General features: G+C 49.4%; 1 protein-coding gene across 1 annotated transcript in view; it reads left to right on the top strand.

Moving 5' to 3' along the window:
* The window catches only part of LOC123489628 (inactive carboxypeptidase-like protein X2), a 29,162-nt gene extending 5,237 nt beyond the window's left edge, over positions 1–23,925 (top strand). The window contains 6 exon segments of the mRNA XM_045220056.1: positions 406–585; positions 15,929–15,949; positions 15,951–16,110; positions 16,113–16,226; positions 16,861–17,000; positions 23,809–23,925. Of these exon segments, the coding sequence (XP_045075991.1) occupies positions 406–585; positions 15,929–15,949; positions 15,951–16,110; positions 16,113–16,226; positions 16,861–17,000; positions 23,809–23,925 (732 nt within the window).
* Positions 23,926–24,486: the final 561 nt, after the last annotated feature.

Raw genomic sequence — 24,486 nt, 5'->3', positions numbered from 1 at the left:
CCGGAAGTTGTCATAATTACTGTGTAAGTCTATGGAAGGGTGTGAGAACCACGAGCCTCCTAGGTTTTGTGTTGAAGTCAATATACCCAGAGGAGGACAGAAGCTAGCTGTCCTCCGGCTACACCATGGTGCTACCCTACAGAGTGCTGTTGAGGCTACTCAAGACCATTGGAAAACAGTGTGGTTTAATTAAGTATTTGGTGATGTGACTATATTTAGTATAGTTTTATTTAAAAAGGACCACTTTTTTAATATTTCATTATAATTTAAAAAATGAAATTGACTGAGGAGGATGGTCCTCCCCTTCCTCCTCTGAGGAGCCTCCACTGAATGATTCATTTAAAACCATGTCTTATTTACCTGCTTTCACGTGTCAACATGTGTCACTCTCCTGTTGTCCCTCAGGGTTCAGAGCTGAGTGGCTGGTCCCTGGGTCGGTGGAGTCAGGACGGAGTAGACATCCACCATAACTTCCCTGACCTCAACTCCATCCTGTGGGAGGCTGAAACAAAGAAATTGATCCCCAGAAAGATGCTCAACCACCATGTGCCAATCCCCGAATGGTACCAGTCCAAGAACTCCACGGTCAGTCAATGCCACACAAAATTCTGATGTGTTTGAAAGTCATTGATAGGGGAATCTCGGACATCCAGAACTAGAAAAGAGAAACTAGAAAATATACTATCGAGACTAGCGAAGTCACCACCCCCCCTTAACGAAAACTCGCATCCAGATTCGGGCAAGTCTATGGGAGAAATGTCCCTTCCCCTTACGAAATTCGAAAGATGCGGTCACCTGTGAAATCGTGATTTCTCCAAATGATCATTTACGAAAAAACAGAGCATCGGAACAAAGTTCCTTGTTAGTCGTCGCATCCCACAATTTGTTGACAGACGCTACGATACTATCCCATGTTACGCCCAAGAGAGATTATTGATAGGGTACTTCCCAATCCAACGGGTTCTGTTTGTAAACTGGTTGTAATAATGTCAATTAAACCAGCTTTGCCATCTGAGAATTTGTTTGAAAGTCATTCGATAGGGTACTTCTGGTTCTCATCCTGTCACAATGACTCCATGACAGATAGGGTACTTCTGGTTTTCATCCTGTCACAATGACTCCATTACAGATAGGGTACTTCTGGTTTTCATCCTGTCACAATGACTCCATGACAGATAGGGTACTTCTGGTTTTCATCCTGTCACAATGACTCCATGACAGATAGGGTACTTCTGGTTTTCATCCTGTCACAATGACTCCATTACAGATAGGGTACTTCTGGTTTTCATCCTGTCACAATGACTCCATTACAGATAGGGTACTTCTGGTTTTCATCCTGTCACAATGACTCCATGACAGATAGGGTACTTCTGGTTTTCATCCTGTCACAATGACTCCATGACAGATAGGGTACTTCTGGTTTTCATCCTGTCACAATGACTCCACGACAGATAGGGTACTTCTGGTTTTCATCCTGTCACAATGACTCCATGACAGATAGGGTACTTCTGGTTTTCATCCTGTCACAATGACTCCATGACAGATAGGGTACTTCTGGTTTTCATCCTGTCACAATGACTCCATGACAGATAGGGTACTTCTGGTTTTCATCCTGTCACAATGACTCCATGACAGATAGGGTACTTCTGGTTCTCATCCTGTCACAATGACTCCATGACAGATAGGGTACTTCTGGTTCTCATCCTGTCACAATGACTCCATGACAGATAGGGTACTTCTGGTTCTCATCCTGTCACAATGACTCCATGACAGATAGGGTACTTCTGGTTTTCATCCTGTCACAATGACTCCATGACAGATAGGGTACTTCTGGTTTTCATCCTGTCACAATGACTCCATGACAGATAGGGTACTTCTGGTTTTCATCCTGTCACAATGACTCCATGACAGATAAGGTACTTCTGGTTTTCATCCTGTCACAATGACTCCATTACAGATAGGGTACTTCTGGTTTTCATCCTGTCACAATGACTCCATTACAGATAGGGTACTTCTGGTTTTCATCCTGTCACAATGACTCCATGACAGATAGGGTACTTCTGGTTTTCATCCTGTCTACAATGACTCCATGACAGATAGGGTACTTCTGGTTTTCATCCTGTCACAATGACTCCAGGACAGATAGGGTACTTCTGGTTTTCATCCTGTCGCAATGACTCCCATGACAGATAGGGTACTTCTGGTTTTCATCCTGTCACAATGACTCCATGACAGATAGGGTACTTCTGGTTTTCATCCTGTCACAATGACTCCACATGACAGATAGGGTACTCTGGTTTTCATCCTGTCACAATGACTCCATGACAGATAGGGTACTTCTGGTTCTCATCCTGTCACAATGACTCCCATGACAGATAGGGTACTTCTGGTTCTCATCCTGTCACAATGACTCCATGACAGATAGGGTACTTCTGGTTCTCATCCTGTCACAATGACTCCCATGACAGATAGGGTACTTCTGGTTTTCATCCTGTCACAATGACTCCATGACAGATAGGGTACTTCTGGTTTTCATCCTGTCACAATGACTCCATGACAGATAGGGTACTTCTGGTTCTCATCCTGTCACAATGACTCCATGACAGATAGGGTACTTCTGGTTTTCATCCTGTCACAATGACTCCATGACAGATAGGGTACTTCTGGTTTTCATCCTGTCACAATGACTCCCATGACAGATAGGGTACTTCTGGTTTTCATCCTGTCACAATGACTCCATGACAGATAGGGTACTTCTGGTTTTCATCCTGTCACAATGACTCCATGACAGATAGGGTACTTCTGGTTTTCATCCTGTCACAATGACTCCATGACAGATGGGCTTTTTACTCCTTTTATGTAACGATCCCGGCAGTCTGAGTCGGGTCCTGTCTGTGGACTAGTTTTTCTGCTCGGGATCTCCAGTTTCCCGAGGGTTCTGGAACGCTCGGGGAGCTCTCTTGATTTCCGCACCTGCATCCCATCAGCAATCTGCACACCTGGTCTGATCATCACCCTTCTTAGGCTCTGGCCTAACATCCATTCCCTGCCGGATCGTTAGCCATGAACATCACTGTTCCGGAACCTTCATCCAACCTCTGCCTGGTGGTCGGCGTCTGCCGAGCCATGATCGGATCAACCACTGCACCCCCAACAACTAATCAACGCCCGCCTCGCTCTGTTCCCTGGATTATTCAGCATCACTCTTGAATTTGTAAATAAACACTCACCTTCGGTTTCAACTTACCTTGTCCTGGTCTGCTTCTGGGTTCTGGCTTTGTAACTTCGTGACAGAACGATCCGGCCAGTAATGAACCCAGCGGACCTGGACTCTGTTCGCCATGCCATTACCCATCAGGAGAAGATGTTGGGCCATCATAGCACGGAGCTACAGGAGATCGCGTTGGCAGTTCGGAACCTTTCTACCGGTCTGACGGAGGTCCAGAACCAGCGCAAGTTTCCGGTGGAGGATCCACTACCGGTTTCACCCATCTCGCCTGCCGCGTCTGAAGCGGTGTCCTTCCGTGAGCCCAAGGTTCCGACGCCGGATAAATATGAGGGGGAGCTGGGAAGATGCCGTTCTTTCCTTATGCAGTGTGGGTTAGTGTTCGATCTACAGCCCTACTCTTATGCCACAGACAAGGCTAGGATAGCCTTTGTGATTGAGTTGCTGCGTGGTCGAGCGCTGGAGTGGGCTTCAGCCGTTTGGGAACGACAAGACCCCTGCATGGCTTCATACCAGGGGTTCACGGCCGAGATGAGGAAGCTCTTCGACCATTCCGTCCGAGGGAGGGACGCAGCTAGGCGCCCTGTTTCGCTCCACCAAGGAACTGCTTAGCGTGGGCCGACTTCGTGATCGAGTTCAAGACGTTGGCTGTGGAGAGTGGGTGGAATGAGGAGTCTCTGCAAGCGGCCTTTTACCAGGGTCTGTCGGAGCAGCTCAAGGATGAGCTGATCTCCTATCCGAGCCTAGTGACCTGGACAGCTTGGTAGCCTTGTCTATTCGGGTGGATAATCGAGTCCGAGAGCGAAGGAGGGAGAAGCAATGGGGTCCGTCCAGTCGATCAGCTTCTCAGTTCCCAGTCGGGTCGGGTGGTGGACCAGAACACGTCGATCATTCTCCACCACAAAGGATTAGTGGAGAGGTCCTCTCCCGATTCTGAACCCATGCAAGTGGGGCGGCACGGGTTAACCAAGGAGGAGCGTCAACATAGACGTAAGACCAACTGCTGCCTCTACTGTGGTAGCTCGGGACATTACATCTCCACTTGTTCCCGGCGGTCGTCAAACTGCCCGGCTCGCTAAAGTTGGGAGGACTTTTAGCGAGCCAGTTTCAACCTCTCAGTACCTCTGTCAGACCCCGTTTCCCGGCTACCCCTTGTGAACAGGAATCAGAGCTTAGCGATTAACGCTTTTACTCGATTCAGGTGCCGATGGAAGCTTTCTTGATGCCGAGTTGGTGGAACAGCTGGGGCTTTCCAAGGAGCAATTGCCGGGAAGCCATTGAAGCGACCACTCTGAACGGCAGTAGTCTGGCACGTATCACGATGAGGACTGAACCGGTTAAGATGCTGTTGTCGGGGAATCGTTCGGAGATGATTTCATTCTTCATTCTGCCGTCTTCCCATGTTCCTCTGGTCCTTGGATACCCCTGGCTGAAGGAACACAATCCCACGTTCGATTGGGTGACGGGCAAGGTAACGAGTTGGAGCCTTGATTGTCATGCTAACTGTCTCAAGACTGCCTGTCCCCATTCGGTTCCCAGTCAGGTGATTGAGGCTAAACCCCCAGATTTGTCCCTGGTTCCCCGAGACATATCACGATTTGGGGGAAGTGTTCAGTAAGCAGAAGGCTCTGTCACTCCCTCCCCACCCGACCATATGATTGTGCCATCAACCTGTTCCCTGGAGCTGTCTACCCCAAGGGAAGGTTATACAGTATCTCCCGCCCTGAACGTGAGGCTTTGGAGACCTACATCAAGGAGTCCCTAGCTGCTGGTCTCGTTCGTCCCTCGTCATCACCCCTGGGGGCAGGATTCTTCTTTGTGGGTAAGAAGGATGGCTCTCTTCGACCGTGTATTGATTATCGGGGTTGAATGACATCACGGTCAAGAACAAGTATCCCCTGCCCTTGATGAGTTCTGCCTTCGACTCCTTACAGGGTGCTACGGTGTTCACCAAGCTAGACCTACGCAATGCGTATCACATGGTCCGGATCAGAGAGGGAGACGAGTGGTTGACGGGTTTCAATACACCGATGGGTCACTTCGAGTATCAGGTGATGCCGTTTGGACTGACCAATGCTCCAGCGGTATTCCAGAGTATGGTGAACGACGTCCTGAGAGATATGATCGGTCTCTTTGTGTTTGTTTACCTGGATGACATTCTGATCTTCTCGAAGGAACCTTCCGACCACGTCCAGCATGTCCGGCAGGTTCTGCAGCGATTGTTGGAGAATCGCCTGTTCGTGAAGGCCGAGAAGTGCGAGTTTCACGCCCACACGACATCCTTTCTCGGGTACATCATCTCCAGGGGAGAGATTAGGATGGACCAGGAGAAGGTTAGAGCGGTTCTGGAATGGGCCCAGCCCGGTACGAGATTGCAGCTCCAGAGATTTTTGGGGTTTGCGAATTTCTACCGCAGATTCATCCGGGATTACAGCCGTGTGGCCGCTCCGTTAACTGCCTTGACTTCCAGTATCAGGAGCTTCAAGTGGAATCCGGAGGCGGATCGAGCGTTTCTGGATTTGAAGAGGCGATTCACCAACGCACCGATTCTCTCTCAACCGACACGGCCCGTCAGTTCGTCGTTGAAGTGGACGCGTCTGATGTGGAAGTTGGCGCCATCCTGTCGCAGCGATGCTCCACGGACAGTAAACTCCATCCCTGCGCCTACTACTCTCGTCGCCTTTCGCCTGCGGAGAGGAATTACGATGTGGGTAACCGGGAGCTTCTCGCGGTGAAACTTTGCCTTGGAGGAGTGGCGCCACTGGTTGGAGGCGGCAGCAACCGTTTATTGTCTGGACTGACCACAAGAATCTTGCTTACGTGCAATCGGCTAGACGTCTCAACTCCCGTCCAGGCAAGGTGGTCGTTGTTTTTCGGACGATTCAATTTTTCCCTGACGTTCCGACCTGGATCTAAGAACGGCAAGGCGGGACGCCTTGTCTCGGATGTTCTCCAAGACGGAGGAGGGTGGGTCCAAGACCGAGACAATTCTCCCCGGAACTGCGTCGTGGGAGCTGTTAGGTGGAAGATTGAGGAGGAGGTGATGGCGGCTCTTCGGACGCAGCCCGGTCCCGTAACGGTCCACCCGGTCGGTTGTTTGTGCCTGAGTCGGTTCGTCCTCGCGGTCCTCAAATGGTCCCACGCCAGCAAGATGGCTTGTCACCCTGGCGTGGCTCGGACGATGGCGTTTCTTCGCAGACGTTTTTGGTGGCCTGCCATGGCCGAGATACTCGGGGTTATGTTGCTGCCTGTCCAGTGTGTGCGCAGAATAAGGGTACCAATCGGCCCAGCTCTGGACTACTTCACCCCCTTCCTATTCCCCGGCGACCATGGTCGCATCTCGGCCCTGGACTTTGTCACTGGGTTGCCCGCTTCTGAGGGGAACACGGTCGTTCTGACTATCGTGGACAGATTCAGCAAGTTCGCCCACTTTGTGCCAATTGCCGCTTCCCTCTGCCTCGGAGACGTCCGAGATCCTGGTTAGGGAGGTTTTCAGGGTCCACGGGTTGCCCAGTGATCTCGTTTCCGACCGTGGCCCTCAGTTTACCTCTGCTGTCTGGAAGTCCTTCTGTTTGGCCATTGGAGCTACAGTCAGTCTCACATCTGGTTTTCACCCCCAATCTAATGGTCAGGCGGAGAGAGCCAACCAGAAGATGGAATCCACGCTACGCTGCCTGGCCTCTTCCAACCCCACCTCCTGGGTCTCTCAGTTGCCTTGGGTTGAGTATGCCCACAATACTCTCCCCTACATCTGCCACTGGGATGTCTCCCCTTCCAGTGCCTGTATGGCTACCAACCTCCCTTTGTTCCCTTCTCAGGAGAAGGAGCTCTCAGTGCCTTCTGTTCAGGCCCATATTTCGTTGCCACCGGACCTGGCATCGGGCCAGAAAGGCACTCCTTAGAGTTTCAGACCGGTATCAGCTCCAGGCGAATCGTCGCCGGATCCCCGCTCCCACCTACACCATCGGAGATAGGGTCTGGTTGGCCACACGGGGATCTTCCTTTACGGACTGAGTCTAGGAAGTTGTTACCGAAGTTCATTGGTCCGTTTGTGGTGGAGAAGGTGATCAATCCGGTGGCAGTTCGACTCAAACTCCCGAGGACGCTCAGAGTCCATCCCACCTTTCATGTCTCCTGCCTCAAGCCTGTTTTCCTCAGTCCTCTGTTGCCTCCTCCGCCTCCTCCTCCTCCTCCTCCGGATGATCGGAGGTGGTCCTGCCTACACGGTGCGACGCATCATGGATTCCAGACGGCGGGGCCGGGGTTTCCAGTATCTCGTGGACTGGGAGGGGTATGGTCCTGAAGAGAGGAGTTGGATTCCGCGGCGACAGATCCTAGATGCTGACCTCATCCGTGACTTCTACCGCCTCCATCCTGGCGCTCCGGGAGTCCGCCCGGTGGCGTTTCGTCGGAGGGGGGTACTGTAACGATCCCGGCAGTCTGAGTCGGGTCCTGTCTGTGGACTAGTTTTTTCTGCTCGGGATCTCCAGTTTCCCGAGGGGTTCTGGAACGCCTCCGGGGAGCTCTCTTGATTTCCGCACCTGCATCCCATCAGCAATCTGCACACCTGGTCCTGATCATCACCCTTCTTAGGCTCTGGCCTAACATCCATTCCCTGCCGGATCGTTAGCCATGAACATCACTGTTCGGAACCTTCATCCAACCTCTGCCTGGTGGTCGGCGGCTGCCGAAGCCATGATCGGATCAACCACTGCACCCCCAACAACTAATCAACGCCGCCCGCTCTGTTCCCTGGATTATTCAGCATCACTCTTGAATTTGTAAATAAACACTCACCTTCGTTTCAACTTACCTTGTCCTGGTCTGCTTCTGGGTTCTGGCTTTGTAACTCGTGACATTTTATCGAGATTCATAATTTTAGAGCCTCTCTGCTCATTTAAATGTACAATTCCCAGATAGTGATGGTATGTGATTTTATAAGAGTGTAATACACTCTCTGTGCAGAGCTGATTAGAGGTCTATTTAGGGGATAATCTGTGTCGTGATGAACTGAACACCCAGCTTTGTGCTAATGTAGACCCTCGTGTCTATAATGAGCTCCGCCCTCAGTCCCAGTGTGTTGGCATTACTCACCTCCACCAATGACTCTGGGCTGGGAGGAGCCAGATCTGCCCCGGCTACACTGAGATGGGATTCACACCTGTGTCCAGGAGGCAGTGAATTGAACTGTCCTCATCTCCCTCTCTAGCCCTCCCTGACTCCCCGACTTCATTAAATGTGTTGACTGATTTCCAACCACCTATTTTTCACATATCTGATTCCCACTTGAGGCCTTTTAGTCCCACTCTACCCACCTTCTGTCACACCCTGACTTATGGGACTCATGTATGTTGAGTCAGGGTGTGGATATCTATGTTAGTATTTCTAGGTTTTCATTCTAGGTATTGTGTTTCTATGTTTGGCCGGGTGTGATTCCCAATCAGAGGCAGCTGTCGCTCGTTGTCTCTGATTGGGGATCATACTTTAGTAGCCTGTTACTTATCATTAGTTGTGGGATCTTGTTCCGTGTGGAGGCTTGTATTGTGTTCAGCCTGAGGACTTCACGTCACGTTGTTTTGTTGTTTTTGTTCGTGTGTTTATCGTTATAATAAACATGTATGCATTTCACGCTGCGCCTTGGTCCGACCCGTCCTTCAACGAACGTGACACCTATCCCTGAGTTACTGCTAATGCGTCCTATGGGCCCTGTTCAAACGTAATGAAATATAAGGAATAGGGTGCCATTTGGGACCAACCCACTGAGTTAATAGGCCAGGGTTTTGAGAGAGTATAAATGGGTTGTAAACAAAGCGAGATAGCCCTCACAGAAAGGCCAATTTGCTCCTCCATTTTGTATTTATCAGTCACATAATACCATGTTGCATGCAAATGTAAACACAAGCATCTGGATGTTAGTGTTCAATCAATCAATCAATTTTATTTTATATAGCCCTTCTTACATCAGCTAATATCTCGAAGTGCTGTACAGAAACCCAGCCTAAAACCCCAAACAGCTAGTAATGCAGGTGTAGAAGCACGGTGGCTAGGAAAACTCCCTAGAAAGGCGAAAACCTAGGAAGAAACCTAGAGAGGAACCAGGCTATGAGGGGTGGCCAGTCCTCTTCTGGCTGTGCCGGGTGAAGATTATAACAGAACCATGCCAAGATGTTCAAAATGTTCATAAGTGACAAGCATGGTCAAATAATAATCAGGAATAAATCTCAGTTGGCTTTTCATAGCCGATCATTAAGAGTTGAAAACAGCAGGTCTGGGACAGGTAGGGGTTCCATAACCGCAGGCAGAACAGTTGAAACTGGAATAGCAGCAAGGCCAGGCGGACTGGGGACAGCAAGGAGTCACCACGGCCGGTAGTCCCGACGTATGGTCCTAGGTGCTCAGGTCTCTCAGTTGGCTTTTCATAGCCGATCATTAAGAGTTGAAAACAGCAGGTCTGGGACAGGTAGGGGTTTCGGAACCGCAGGCAGAACAGTTGAAACTGGAATAGCAGCAAGGCCAGGCGGACTGGGGACAGCAAGGTGTCATCATGCCCGGTAGTCCTGACGTATGGTCCTAGGGCTCAGGTTCTCAGAGAGAAAGAGAGAACGAGAGAATTAGAGAGAGCATACTTAAATTCACACAGGACACTGGATAAGACAGGAGAAGTACTCCAGGTATAACCAACTAACCCCAGCCCCCCGACACATAAACTACTGCAGCATAAATACTGGAGGCTGAGACAGGAGCGGTCCGGAGACACTGTGGCCCCATCCGAAGAAACCCCGGACAGGGCCAAACAGGAAGGATATAACCCCCACCCACTCTGCCAAAGCACAGCCCCCGCACCACTAGAGGGATATCCTCAACCACCAACTTACAATCCTGAGACAAGGCCGAGTATAGCCCACAGAGGTCTCCACCACAGCACAAACCAAGGGGGGCGCCAACCCAGACAGGAAGATCACGTCAGTAACTCAACCCACTCAAGTGACGCACCCCTCCCAGGGACGGCATGAAAGAGCACCAGCAAGCCAGTGACTCAGCCCCTGCAACAGGGTTAGAGGCAGAGAACCCCAGTGGAGAGGGGAACCGGCCCGGCAGAGACAGCAAGGGCTGTTCGTTGCTCCAGAGCCTTTCCGTTCACCTTCACACTCCTGGGCCAGACTACACTCAATCATATGACCTACTGAAGAGATAAGTCTTCAGTAAAGACTTAAAGGTTGAGACCGAGTCTGCGTCTCTCACATGGGTAGGCAGACTGTTCCATAAAAATGGAGATCTATAGGAGAAAGCCCTGCCTCCGCTGTTTGCTTAGAAATTCTAGGGACAATTAGAGGCCTGCGTCTTGTGACCGTAGCGTACGTATTGGTATGTACGGCAGGACCAACTCGGAAAGATAGGTAGGAGCAAGCCCATGTAACGCTTTATAGGTTAACAGTAAAACCTTGAAATCAGCCCTTGCCTTAACAGGAAGCCAGTGTAGGGAAGCTAGCACTGGAGTAATATGATCAAATTTCTTGGTTCTAGTCAGGATTCTAGCAGCCGTATTTAGCACTAACTAAAGTTTATTTAGTGCTTTATCCGGGTAGCCGGAAAATAGAGCATTGCAGTAGTCTAACCTAGAAGTAACAAATGCATGGATTAATTTTTCTGCATCATTTTTGGACAGAAAATTTCTGATTTTTGCAATGTTACGTAGATGGAAAAAAGCTGTCCTTGAAACAGTCTTGATATGTTCGTCAAAAGAGAGATCGGGGTCAAGAGTAACGCCTAGGTCCTTCACAGTTTTATTTGAGACGACTTTACAACCATCAAGATGAATTGTCAGATTTAACAGAAGATCTCTTTGTTTCTTGGGACCTAGAACAAGCATCTCTGTTTTGTCCGAGTTTAAAAGTAAAAAAGTTTTCAGCCATCCACTTCCTTATGTCTGAAACACAGGCTTTAGCGAGGGCAATTTTGGGGCTTCACCATGTTTCATTGAAATGTACAGCTGTGTGTCATCCGCATAGCAGTGAAAGTTAACATTATGTTTTCCGAATAACATCCCCAAGAGGTAAAATATATAGTGAAAACAATAGTGGTCCTAAAACGGAACCTTGAGGAACACCGAAATGTACAGTTGATTTGTCGGAGGACAGACCATTCACAGAGACAAACTGATATCTTTCCGACAGGTAAGATCTAAACCAGGCCAGAACTTGTCCGTGTAGACCAATTTGGGTTTCCAGTCTCTCCAAAAGAATGTGGTGATCGATGGTGTCAAAGGCAGCACTAAGGTCTAGTAGCACGAGGACAGATGCAGAGCCTCGGTCTGACGCCATTAAAAGGTCATTTACCACCTTCACAAGTGCAGTCTCAGTGCTATGATGGGGTCTAAAAACCAGACTGAAGCATTTCGTACACATTGTTTGTCTTCAGAAAGGCAGTGAGTTGCTGCGCAACAGCTTTTTCTAAAATTTTTGAGAGGAATGGAAGATTCGATATAGGCCGATAGTTTTTTATATTTTCCGGGTCAAGGTTTGGCTTTTCAAGAGAGGCTTTATCACTGCCACTTTTAGTGAGTTTGGTACACATCCGGTGGATAGAGAGCTGTTTATTATGTTCAACATAGGAGGGCCAAGCACAGGAAGCAGCTCCTTCAGCAGTTTAGTAGGAATAGGATCCAGTATGCAGCTTGAAGGTTTAGAGGCCATGATTATTTTCATCATTGTGTCAAGAGATATAGTACTAAAACACTTAAGTGTCTCTCCCGATCCCAGGCCCTGCAGAGCGTGCAGATCCAGGACAGCTAAGCCCTGGAGGAATACGCAGATTCAAAGAGGAGTCCGTAATTTGCTTTCTAATGGTCATGATCTTTTTCTCAAAGAAGTTCATGAATTTATTACTGCTGAAGTGAAAGCCATCCTCTCTTGGGAATGCTGCTTTTTAGTTAGCTTTGCAACAGTATCAAAAAGAAATTTTGGATTATTCTTATTTTCCTCGATTAAGTTGGAAAAGTAGGATGATCGAGCAGCAGTGAGGGCTCTTCGGTACTGCACGGTACTGTCTTTCCAAGCTAGTCGGAAGACTTCCAGTTTGGTGTGGCGCCATTTCCGTTCCAATTTCCTGGAAGCTTGCTTCAAAGCTCGGGTATTTTCTGTATACCAGGGAGCTAGTTTCTTATGACAAATGTTTTTTCGTTTTTAGGGGTGCAACTGCATCTAGGGTATTGCGCAAGGTTAAATTGAGTTCCTCAGTTAAGTGGTTAACTGATTTTTGTCCTCTGACGTCCTTGGGTAGGCAGAAGGAGTCTGGAAGGGCATCAAGGAATTTTTGTGTTGTCTGAGAATTTATAGCACGACTTTTGATGCTCCTTGGTTGGGGTCTGAGCAGATTATTTGTTGCATTGCAAACGTAATAAAATGGTGGTCCGATAGTCCAGGATTTTGTGGAAAAACATTAAGATCTACAACATTTATTCCATGGGACAAAACTAGGTCCAGAGTATGACTGTGGCAGTGAGTAGGTCCAGAGACATGCTGGACAAAACCCACTGAGTCGATGATGGCTCCGAAAGACTTTTGGAGTGGGTCTGTGGACTTCTCCATGTGAATATTAAAATCACCAAAAATTAGAATATGATCTGCTATGACTACAAGGTCTGATAGGAATTCAGGAAACTCAGAGAGGAACGCTGTATATGGCCCAGGAGGCCTGTAAACAGTAGCTATAAAAAGTGATTGAGTAGGCTGCATAGATTTCATGACTAGAAGCTCAAAAGATGAAAACGCCATTTTTTTTTTGTAGAATTGAAATTTGCTATCGTAAATGTTAGCAACACCTCCGCCTATGCGGGATGCACGGGGAATATGGTCACTAGTGTAACCAGGAGGTGAGGCCTCATTTAACACAGCAAATTCATCAGGCTTAAGCCATGTTTCAGTCAGGCCAATCACATCAAGATTATGATCAGTGATTAGTTCATTGACTATGACTGCCTTTGAAGTGAGGGATCTAACATTAAGTAACCCTATTTTGAGATGTGAGGTATCACGATCTCTTTCAATAATGGCAGGAATGGAGGAGGTCTTTATCCTAATAAGATTGCTAGGGGTGAACACCGCCATGTTTAGTTTTGCCCAACCTAGGTCGAGGGCACAGACACAGTCTCAATGGGTATGGCTGAGCTGACTACACTGACTATGCTATTGGCAGACTCCACTAAGCTGGCAGGTTGGCTAACAGCCTGCTGCCTGGCCTGCACCCTATTTCACTGTGGGGCTAGAGGAGTTAGGAGCCCTATCTATGTTGGTAGATAAGAGGAGAGCACCCCTCCAGCTAGGATGGAGTCCGTCACTCCTCAGCAGGTCAGGCTTGGTCCTGTTTGTGGGTGAGTCCCAGAAAGAGGGCCAATTATCCACAAATGTTATCTTTTGGGAGGGCAGAAAACAGTTTTCAACCAGCGATTGAGTGCTGAGACTCTGCTGTAGAGCTCGTCACTTCCCCCTAACTGGGAGGGGGGCCAGAGACAATTACTCGATGCCGACACATCTTTCTAGCTGATTTACAAGCTGAAGCTATGTTGCACTTGGTGACCTCTGACTGTTTCATCCTAACATCGTTGGTGCCGACGTGGATAACAATATCTCTATACTCTCTACACTCGCCAGTTTTAGCTTTAGCCAGCACCATCTTTAGATTAGCCTTAACGTCGGTAGCCCTGCCCCTGGTAAACAGTGTATGATCGCTGGGTGATTCGTTTTAAGTCTAATACTGCGGGTAATGGAGTCGCCAATGACTAGGGTTTTCAATTTGTCAGAGCTAATGGTGGGAGCCTTCGGCGTCTCAGACCCCGTAACGGGAGGAGTAGAGACAAGAGAAGACTCAGACTCAGACTCCGACTCGCTACATAATGGGGAAAACCGGTTGAAGGTTTCTGTCGGCTGAATGAGCGACACCGGTTGAGCATTCCAACAGTATTTCCCTCCAGAAGCCATGAGAAAGTTGTTCGGCTGCGGGGGACTGTGCGGGGATTTATACTAACGTTACTGTCTGTACTTACTGGTGGCACAGACGCTGTTTCTTCCTTTCCTACACTGAAATTACCCTTGCCCTAACGATTGCGTCTGAAGCTGGGCTTGTAGCACAGCTATTCTCGCCGTAAGGCGATCGTTCTCCTGTATATTATGAGTACAGCGACTGCAATTAGAAGACATCATGTTAATGTTACTACTTAGCTTCGGCTGTTGAAGATGTTGACGAACCATGCTCCAGATAAAGCGTCCGGAGTGAAAAAAGTTGAATAAGGGAAAAAAGTTGCGATGGAAAAAGGAAAATAAAGTAAAATTGGCAGCTAAACGCACAGGAAAATGACTCTTCTGTCTCGGGATAAAACGTCCGGGGTGAAAAAGTTTAACGAAAAAAGATGAGTGAGGACAAAACTAAAAAGTTGGTAAATTTGTTGAACACAGAGATTGATTAAACGTTTATTAAAAGTAAAACGTGAATAGTTTGGCAGGTAGCCAAGTAGCAACAAACAGCACAGCAGCACGGAGACAATGCGGAAGCGAGACGGAAGTCACAAGTGTTCCTGTGTGTAAATAAATACCAAGTAAATAAGTACGTTTTAGTAAATAAATACCAATGGGATGGTACTTATTTGGAGTCTTTTATTGTCCGAGCGCAGATGCACCTTGTACAGATGTCAGTGGAGTAAACAAATGAAGTGTATACCTAACTAGTCACGTACCACCTTGATGTATTTGTTTGTCTGTTTCTGTCCCCTGATATTCCATGACACAATGGAATTATTTCCAGAGGATACCATTTAATCAGTTTTAAGTCCTATGGTATTGAGGTGACACCAACTCACTGTCCTCCCCACTCACTCTTCCCAACACCCCCTGTTAGTTTCCCAAACACTCATAACCATGGTAACAGGTCACACAATACAGTCAACAATAACCATGGTAACAGGTGACACAATACAGACAACCATAACCATGGTAACAGGTGGCACAATACAGTCAAACATAACTGTGGTAACAGGTGGCACAATACAGACAACCATAACCATGGTAACAGGTGGCACAATACAGTCAACCATAACCATGGTAACAGGTTGCACAATACAGTCAACCATAACCATGGTAACAGATGCCATTATACAGTCAACCATAACCATGGTAACCGGTAGAACAATACAGACAACCATAACCATGGTAACAGGTGGCACAATATAGTCAACCATAACCATGGTAACATGTGGCACAATACAGTCAACTATAACCATGTTAACAGGTGGCACAATACAGTCAACCATAACCATGGTAACAGGTGGCCCAATACAGTCAACCATAACCATGGTAACAGGTGGCACAATACAGTCAACCATAACCATGTTAACAGGTGGCACAATACAGTCAACCATAACCATGGTAACAGGTGGCCCAATACAGTCAACCGTAACCATGGTAACAGGCGGCCCAATACAGTCAGACTAAAAGTTGTATGAGGCTGATACTCCTCTCCTTTCCTCTCCGATTCTCTTCTCTTCTCGTCTTCCTCTCTCCCCTCCTCTCCCGCCTTCCCTTCCCCTCTCTCCTCTTCTCCCATCTCCTCTCCCTCTTCCTCCTCTCCTCCCTCTCCTCTCTCCTCTCTCCTCCCTCTCCTCCTTCTCTCCTCTCTCCTCTCTCCTCTCTCTTCTCCGTCTCCTCTCCTCAGGTAGCAGCAGAGACGCGTGCGCCTGGTCTCCTGGATGGAGAAGATCCCGTTCGTCCTGGGTGGTAACCTCCAGGGAGGGGAGTTGGTGGTGACCTTCCCCTATGACAGGACCCGTTCCCAGGGTGTAGCCAGGGAGCAGACCCCCACCCCAGACGACCATGTCTTCCGCTGGCTCGCCTTCTCCACGCATCCACCCACCGCCTGATGACCGACGCCAGCCGACGCGTCTGCCACACCGAGGACTTTGCCAAGGAGGATGGCACCATCAACGGGGCATCCTGGCACACCGCAGCAGGGAGTTAGTGTTGCTGTTTTCCCATTCAGTTCAATTCAATTCAATTCAGTTAAATTCAATTCAGTTCAATTAATTTCAGTTCAGTTCAATTCAATTCAGTTCAATTCATTTCATTTCAGTTCAATTCCGTTAAATTCATTTCAGTTCATTTCAATTCAGTTCAATTCATTTCAATTCAGTTCAGTTCAGTTCAGTTCAATTCATTTCATTTCAGTTCAATTCATTTAAATTCAGTTCAATTCATTTCAGTTCAATTCAATTCAATTCAGTTCAATTCCTTTCATGACTAGGCTTGATCTGTTCTAGCAGTATTTCTTAGCTTACCCTTTTTAACTTCTCAGGGGGCTTAGTTATATTAGGTATCCGTCTGAGGTGTACACATCTGCATATTCACTTTAGCCACAGGCTGTTTGAATGTTTTTCTGTGGGTTTCTTTGTAATGTTGTAATATAATGTGCAAAACTTACCAAAGAAAACAAGACAAAAACATGTGGAACCTCCAATCTGCCACCACAGACCAGTACCAGAGTAGCTCTTCATTTCAACACATGACTGAGAAAATAAAATATCAGCTGATGTCTCTTGATTTGGCAGTTGGCCAACAGATAAATGACTCGTCTGTGCGCTGTGTTGGCAGGTATGAATGATTTCAGCTACTTGCACACCAACTGCTTTGAGCTGTCGATGTACGTGGGCTGTGACAAATTCCCCCATGAGAGCGAGCTGGCGGAGGAGTGGGAAAACAACCGGGAATCTCTGCTCGTCTTCATGGAGCAGGTACAGAGTGCTGAGTACAGAGAGAGTACAGAGAGAGTGCAGAGTGCATAGAGAGTGAAGAGAGAGCACAGTACAGAGAGAGTCTAGAGTACAGAGAGAGAGCACAGAGAGAGTGCAGAGTGCATAGAGAGTGAAGAGAGAGCGCAGAGTACAGAGAGTGTGCAGAGGACAGAGCAGAGTACATAGAAAGTCTAGAGTACAGAGAGAGAGCACAGTACAGAGAGAGTGCAGAGTACATAGTACAGAGAGAGTGCAGAGTGCAAAGAGGGTGCAGAGTACAGAGAGGGTGCAGAGTGCAGCGAGAGTGCAGAGTACAGAGAGAGTCTAGAGTACAGAGAGAGAGCACAGTACAGAGAGAGTGCAGAGTACATAGTACAGAGAGAGTGCAGAGTGCAAAGAGGGTGCAGAGTACAGAGAGGGTGCAGAGTACAGAGAGGGTGCAGAGTACAGAGAGGGTGCAGAGTACAGAGAGGGTGCAGAGTGCAGAGAGGGTGCAGAGTGCAGAGAGGGTGCAGAGTACAGAGAGGGTGCAGAGTACAGAGTGCAGAGAGGGTGCAGAGTGCAGAGAGGGTGCAGAGTGCAGAGAGGGTGCAGAGTACAGAGCACAGAGAGTGCAGAGCGCATAGTACAGAAAGAGTGCAGAGCGCAGAACGCAGAGAGGGTGCAGAGTACATAGTGCAGAGAAGGTGCAGAGTACAGAGTGCAGAGATGGTGTAGAGTACAGAGTACAGAGATAGTGCATAGTGCAGAGAGTACAGAGAGAGTGCAGAGTGCAGAGAGAGTACAGAGTGCAGAGTGAGTACAGAATATAGAGAGAGTGTAGTGCAGAGAGAGTACAGAGTACAGAGAGAGTGCAGAGTACATAGTACAGAGAGAGTGCAGAGTGCAAAGAGGGTGCAGAGTACAGAGAGGGTGCAGAGTACAGAGAGGGTGCAGAGTGCAGAGAGGATGCAGAGAGGATGCAGAGTACAGAGAGGGTGCAGAGTGCAGAGAGGGTGCAGAGTACAGAGAGGGTGCAGAGTACAGAGAGGGTGCAGAGTGCAGAGAGGGTGCAGAGTACAGAGAGGGTGCAGAGTGCAGAGAGGGTGCAGAGTGCAGAGAGAGTACAGAGACACACAGCCCCTGCAAATCACACACACATGCATACAGTGCATTCGGAAACTATTCAGACCCCTTTACTTTTTCCACATGTTGTTACGTTACAGCATAATTCTAAAATGGATTAAAAAAAGAATAATAATCATCAATCTACACAAAAATACCCCATAATGACAAAGCGAAAACAGGTTTTTAGAAATAGGTGGTCTATAGTCCTTTATTCACTAGACTGTATGGGGAGAGATACAGCCCCCTGGGGATCTACTGGCACTAGACTGTATGGGGAGAGATACAGCCCCCTGGGGATCCACTGGCACTAGACTGTATGGGGAGAGATACAGCCCCCTGGGGATCTACTGGCACTAGACTGTATGGGGAGAGATACAGCCCCCTGGGGATCTACTGGCACTAGACTGTATGGGGAGAGATACAGCCCCCTGAGGATCCACTGGCACTAGACTGTATGGGGAGAGATACAGCCCCTGGGGATCTACTGGCACTAGACTGTATGGGGAGAGATACAGCCCCCTGGGGATCTACTGGCACTAGACTGTATGGGGAGAGATACAGCCCCCTGGGGATCTACTGGCACTAGACTGTATGGGGAGAGATACAGCCCCCTGGGGATCTACTGGCACTAGACTGTATGGGGAGAGATACAGCCCCCTGGGATCTACTGGCACTAGACTGTATGGGGAGAGATACAGCCCCCCTGGGGATCTACTGGCACTAGACTGTATGGGGAGAGATACAGCCCCCTGGGGATCTACTGGCACTAGACTGTATGGGGAGAGATACAGCCCCCTGGGGATCTACTGGCACTAGACTGTATGGGGAGAGATACAGCCCCCTGGGGATCTACTGTCACTAGACTGTATGGGGAGAGATACAGCCCCCTGGGGATCTACTGGCACTAGACTGTATGGGGAGAGATACAGCCCCCTGGGGATCTACTGGCACTAGACTGTATGGGGAGAGATACAGCCCCCTGGGGATCTACTGGCACTAGACTGTATGGGGAGAGATACAGCCCCCTGGGGATCTACTGGCACTAGACTGTATGGGGAGAGATACAGCCCCTGAGGATCTACTGGCACTAGACTGTATGGGGAGAGATACAGCCCCCTGGGGATCTACTGGCACTAGACTGTATGGGGAGAGATACAGCCCCTGGGGATCTACTGGCACTAGACTGTATGGGGAGAGATACAGCCCCCTGAGGATCTACTGGCACTAGACTGTATGGGGAGAGATACAGCCCCCTGAGGATCTACTGGCACTAGACTGTATGGGGAGAGATACAGCCCCCTGGGGATCTACTGGCACTAGACTGTATGGGGAGAGATACAGCCCCCTGGGGATCTACTGGCACTAGACTGTATGGGGAGAGATACAGCCCCCTGGGGATCTACTGGCACTAGACTGTATGGGGAGAGATACAGCCCCTGGGGATCTACTGGCACTAGACTGTATGGGGGAGAGATACAGCCCCCTGGGGATCTACTGGCACTAGACTGTATGGGGAGAGATACAGCCCCCTGGGGATCTACTGGCACTAGACTGTATGGGGAGAGATACAGCCCCCTGGGGATCTACTGGCACTAGACTGTATGGGGAGAGATACAGCCCCCTGGGGATCTACTGGCACTAGACTGTATGGGGAGAGATACAGCCCCCTGAGGATCCACTGGCACTAGACTGTATGGGGAGAGATACAGCCCCCTGGGGATCTACTGGCACTAGACTGTATGGGGAGAGATACAGCCCCCTGGGGATCTACTGGCACTAGACTGTATGGGGAGAGATACAGCCCCCTGGGGATCTACTGGCACTAGACTGTATGGGGAGAGATACAGCCCCCTGGGGATCTACTGGCACTAGACTGTATGGGGAGAGATACAGCCCCCTGGGGATCTACTGGCACTAGACTGTATGGGGAGAGATACAGCCCCCTGGGGATCTACTGGCACTAGACTGTATGGGGAGAGATACAGCCCCTGGGGATCTACTGGCACTAGACTGTATGGGGAGAGATACAGCCCCCTGGGGATCTACTGGCACTAGACTGTATGGGGAGAGATACAGCCCCTGGGGATCTACTGGCACTAGACTGTATGGGGAGAGATACAGCCCCCTGGGGATCTACTGGCACTAGACTGTATGGGGAGAGATACAGCCCCTGGGGATCTACTGGCACTAGACTGTATGGGGGAGAGATACAGCCCCCTGGGGATCTACTGGCACTAGACTGTATGGGGAGAGATACAGCCCCCTGGGGATCTACTGGCACTAGACTGTATGGGGAGAGATACAGCCCCCTGGGGATCTACTGGCACTAGACTGTATGGGGAGAGATACAGCCCCCTGGGGATCTACTGGCACTAGACTGTATGGGGAGAGATACAGCCCCTGGGGATCTACTGGCACTAGACTGTATGGGGAGAGATACAGCCCCCTGGGGATCTACTGGCACTAGACTGTATGGGGAGAGATACAGCCCCTGGGGATCTACTGGCACTAGACTGTATGGGGAGAGATACAGCCCCCTGGGGATCTACTGGCACTAGACTGTATGGGGAGAGATACAGCCCCCTGGGGATCTACTGGCACTAGACTGTATGGGGAGAGATACAGCCCCCTGGGGGATCTACTGGCACTAGACTGTATGGGGAGAGATACAGCCCCCTGGGGATCTACTGGCACTAGACTGTATGGGAGAGATACAGCCCCCCTGGGGATCTACTGGCACTAGACTGTATGGGGAGAGATACAGCCCCCCTGGGGATCTACTGGCACTAGACTGTATGGGGAGAGATACAGCCCCCTGGGGATCTACTGGCACTAGACTGTATGGGGAGAGATACAGCCCCTGGGGATCTACTGGCACTAGACTGTATGGGGAGAGATACAGCCCCCTGGGGATCTACTGGCACTAGACTGTATGGGGAGAGATACAGCCCCCTGGGGATCTACTGGCACTAGACTGTATGGGGAGAGATACAGCCCCTGGGGATCTACTGGCACTAGACTGTATGGGGAGAGATACAGCCCCCTGGGGATCTACTGGCACTAGACTGTATGGGGAGAGATACAGCCCCCTGGGGATCTACTGGCACTAGACTGTATGGGGAGAGATACAGCCCCTGGGGATCTACTGGCACTAGACTGTATGGGGAGAGATACAGCCCCCTGGGGATCTACTGGCACTAGACTGTATGGGGAGAGATACAGCCCCCTGGGGATCTACTGGCACTAGACTGTATGGGGAGAGATACAGCCCCCTGGGGATCTACTGGCACTAGACTGTATGGGGAGAGATACAGCCCCCTGGGGATCTACTGGCACTAGACTGTATGGGAGAGATACAGCCCCCTGGGGATCTACTGGCACTAGACTGTATGGGGAGAGATACAGCCCCCTGGGGATCTACTGGCACTAGACTGTATGGGGAGAGATACAGCCCCTGGGGATCTACTGGCACTAGACTGTATGGGGAGAGATACAGCCCCTGGGGATCTACTGGCACTAGACTGTATGGGGAGAGATACAGCCCCTGGGGATCTACTGGCACTAGACTGTATGGGGAGAGATACAGCCCCCTGGGGATCCACTGGCACTAGACTGTATGGGGAGAGATACAGCCCCTGGGGATCTACTGGCACTAGACTGTATGGGGAGAGATACAGCCCCCTGGGGATCTACTGGCACTAGACTGTATGGGGAGAGATACAGCCCCCTGGGGATCTACTGGCACTAGACTGTATGGGGAGATACAGCCCCTGGGGATCTACTGGCACTAGACTGTATGGGGAGAGATACAGCCCCTGGGGATCTACTGGCACTAGACTGTATGGGGAGAGATACAGCCCCCTGGGGATCTACTGGCACTAGACTGTATGGGGAGAGATACAGCCCCCTGGGGATCTACTGGCACTAGACTGTATGGGGAGAGATACAGCCCCCTGGGGATCTACTGGCACTAGACTGTATGGGGAGAGATACAGCCCCCTGGGGATCTACTGGCACTAGACTGTATGGGGAGATACAGCCCCCTGGGGGATCTACTGGCACTAGACTGTATGGGAGAGATACAGCCCCCTGGGGATCTACTGGCACTAGACTGTATGGGGAGAGATACAGCCCCCTGGGGATCTACTGGCACTAGACTGTATGGGGAGAGATACAGCCCCCTGGGGATCTACTGGCACTAGACTGTATGGGGAGAGATACAGCCCCTGGGGATCTACTGGCACTAGACTGTATGGGGAGAGATACAGCCCCCTGGGGATCTACTGGCACTAGACTGTATGGGGAGAGATACAGCCCCCTGGGGATCTACTGGCACTAGACTGTATGGGGAGAGATACAGCCCCCTGGGGATCTACTGGCACTAGACTGTATGGGGAGAGATACAGCCCCCTGGGGGATCTACTGGCACTAGACTGTATGGGGAGATACAGCCCCCTGGGGATCTACTGGCACTAGACTGTATGGGGAGAGATACAGCCCCTGGGGATCTACTGGCACTAGACTGTATGGGGAGAGATACAGCCCCCTGGGGATCTACTGGCACTAGACTGTATGGGGAGAGATACAGCCCCCTGGGGATCTACTGGCACTAGACTGTATGGGGAGAGATACAGCCCCTGGGGATCTACTGGCACTAGACTGTATGGGGAGAGATACAGCCCCCTGGGGATCTACTGGCACTAGACTGTATGGGGAGAGATACAGCCCCTGGGGATCTACTGGCACTAGACTGTATGGGGAGAGATACAGCCCCCCTGGGGATCTACTGGCACTAGACTGTATGGGGAGAGATACAGCCCCTGGGGATCTACTGGCACTAGACTGCATGGGGAGAGATACAGCCCCCTGGGGATCTACTGGCACTAGACTGTATGGGGAGAGATACAGCCCCCTGGGGATCTACTGGCACTAGACTGTATGGGGAGAGATACAGCCCCCTGGGGATCTACTGGCACTAGACTGTATGGGGAGAGATACAGCCCCCTGGGGATCTACTGGCACTAGACTGTATGGGGAGAGATACAGCCCCCTGGGGATCTACTGGCACTAGACTGTATGGGGAGAGATACAGCCCCCTGGGGATCTACTGGCACTAGACTGTATGGGGAGAGATACAGCCCCTGGGGATCTACTGGCACTAGACTGTATGGGAGAGAGATACAGCCCCCTGGGGATCTACTGGCACTAGACTGTATGGGGAGAGATACAGCCCCCTGGGGATCTACTGGCACTAGACTGTATGGGGAGAGATACAGCCCCCTGGGGATCTACTGGCACTAGACTGTATGGGGAGAGATACAGCCCCCTGGGGATCTACTGGCACTAGACTGTATGGGGAGATACAGCCCCCTGGGGATCTACTGGCACTAGACTGTATGGGGAGAGATACAGCCCCCTGGGGATGTATTATATTTCTGATTTATCAGGCTAATATCTGAATGTGTATATTATATTATTTAAATATTTATATCAAGGACCACATAGAAAATACTAGTTTGTATATTTTCATGTGTCATACTCTGGGTGTCTTGTACTCTTAAATACTGTAGAACTTGTTTTACCCAAAATAAAATCAATCAATATAATCAAATTAATATTATATATGATACATTCCATATTATTATTATTATTAATATTATACAGTCAGTTGATCTTTGACCTCTGGCCTTTTCATGCACAGGTGCATCGTGGGATCAAAGGCGTTGTCCGGGACATGCAGGGGCGGGGCATAGCCAACGCCATCATCCAGGTGGAGGGTATTGGCCATGACATCAGAACAGGTAGAGATACATACTAAGGAGAGATTTATTAAAGTATACTCCGTGTTGGTCGTTCCGTCTCTATGGATCTGACATTACTTCACCAAACCCAGGTATTATAGTCCAAGAGACTACTGCGGTAGGTGACATGGTCAGTGTGGATTAACAACCTTGAACAATCAACGGGCGGCAGGTAGCTTAGTGGTTAAGAGCGTTGTGCCAGTAACCGAAAGGTCGCTGGTTCTAATCCCAGAGGTGACGATGTTCCCTTGAGCAAGGCACTTAACCCTAATTGCTCTGGATAAGAGCGTCTGCATGACTAAAGTGTAATACATAGGCTATAGTTTTTCTTCCTATAATCCATAATTAGCATTCTATAGAAAACTTCATTAGCAGAGAGATTGTATAATGGACAATATTATATAATAATTCTGACAGTGAACCAAATAGACAAATTGAACATGGTAATTAGATAAGCAACATGTCTGGCATATAATTAATGAATATAATTAACGCTGCAAAAGTAAGAACTTCTTCCAGCCAAAGACAATGATGTTGGATCATTTAAAACTCTCCCAGAAACTGATCATGCTTGTATT

This window comes from Coregonus clupeaformis, unplaced genomic scaffold (assembly GCF_020615455.1).
Source record: "Coregonus clupeaformis isolate EN_2021a unplaced genomic scaffold, ASM2061545v1 scaf3083, whole genome shotgun sequence".
Lineage (NCBI taxonomy): Eukaryota > Metazoa > Chordata > Actinopteri > Salmoniformes > Salmonidae > Coregonus > Coregonus clupeaformis.
The sequence above is the reverse complement of the archived record's forward strand: the minus strand, read 5'-3'. Positions and strand labels throughout refer to the sequence as shown.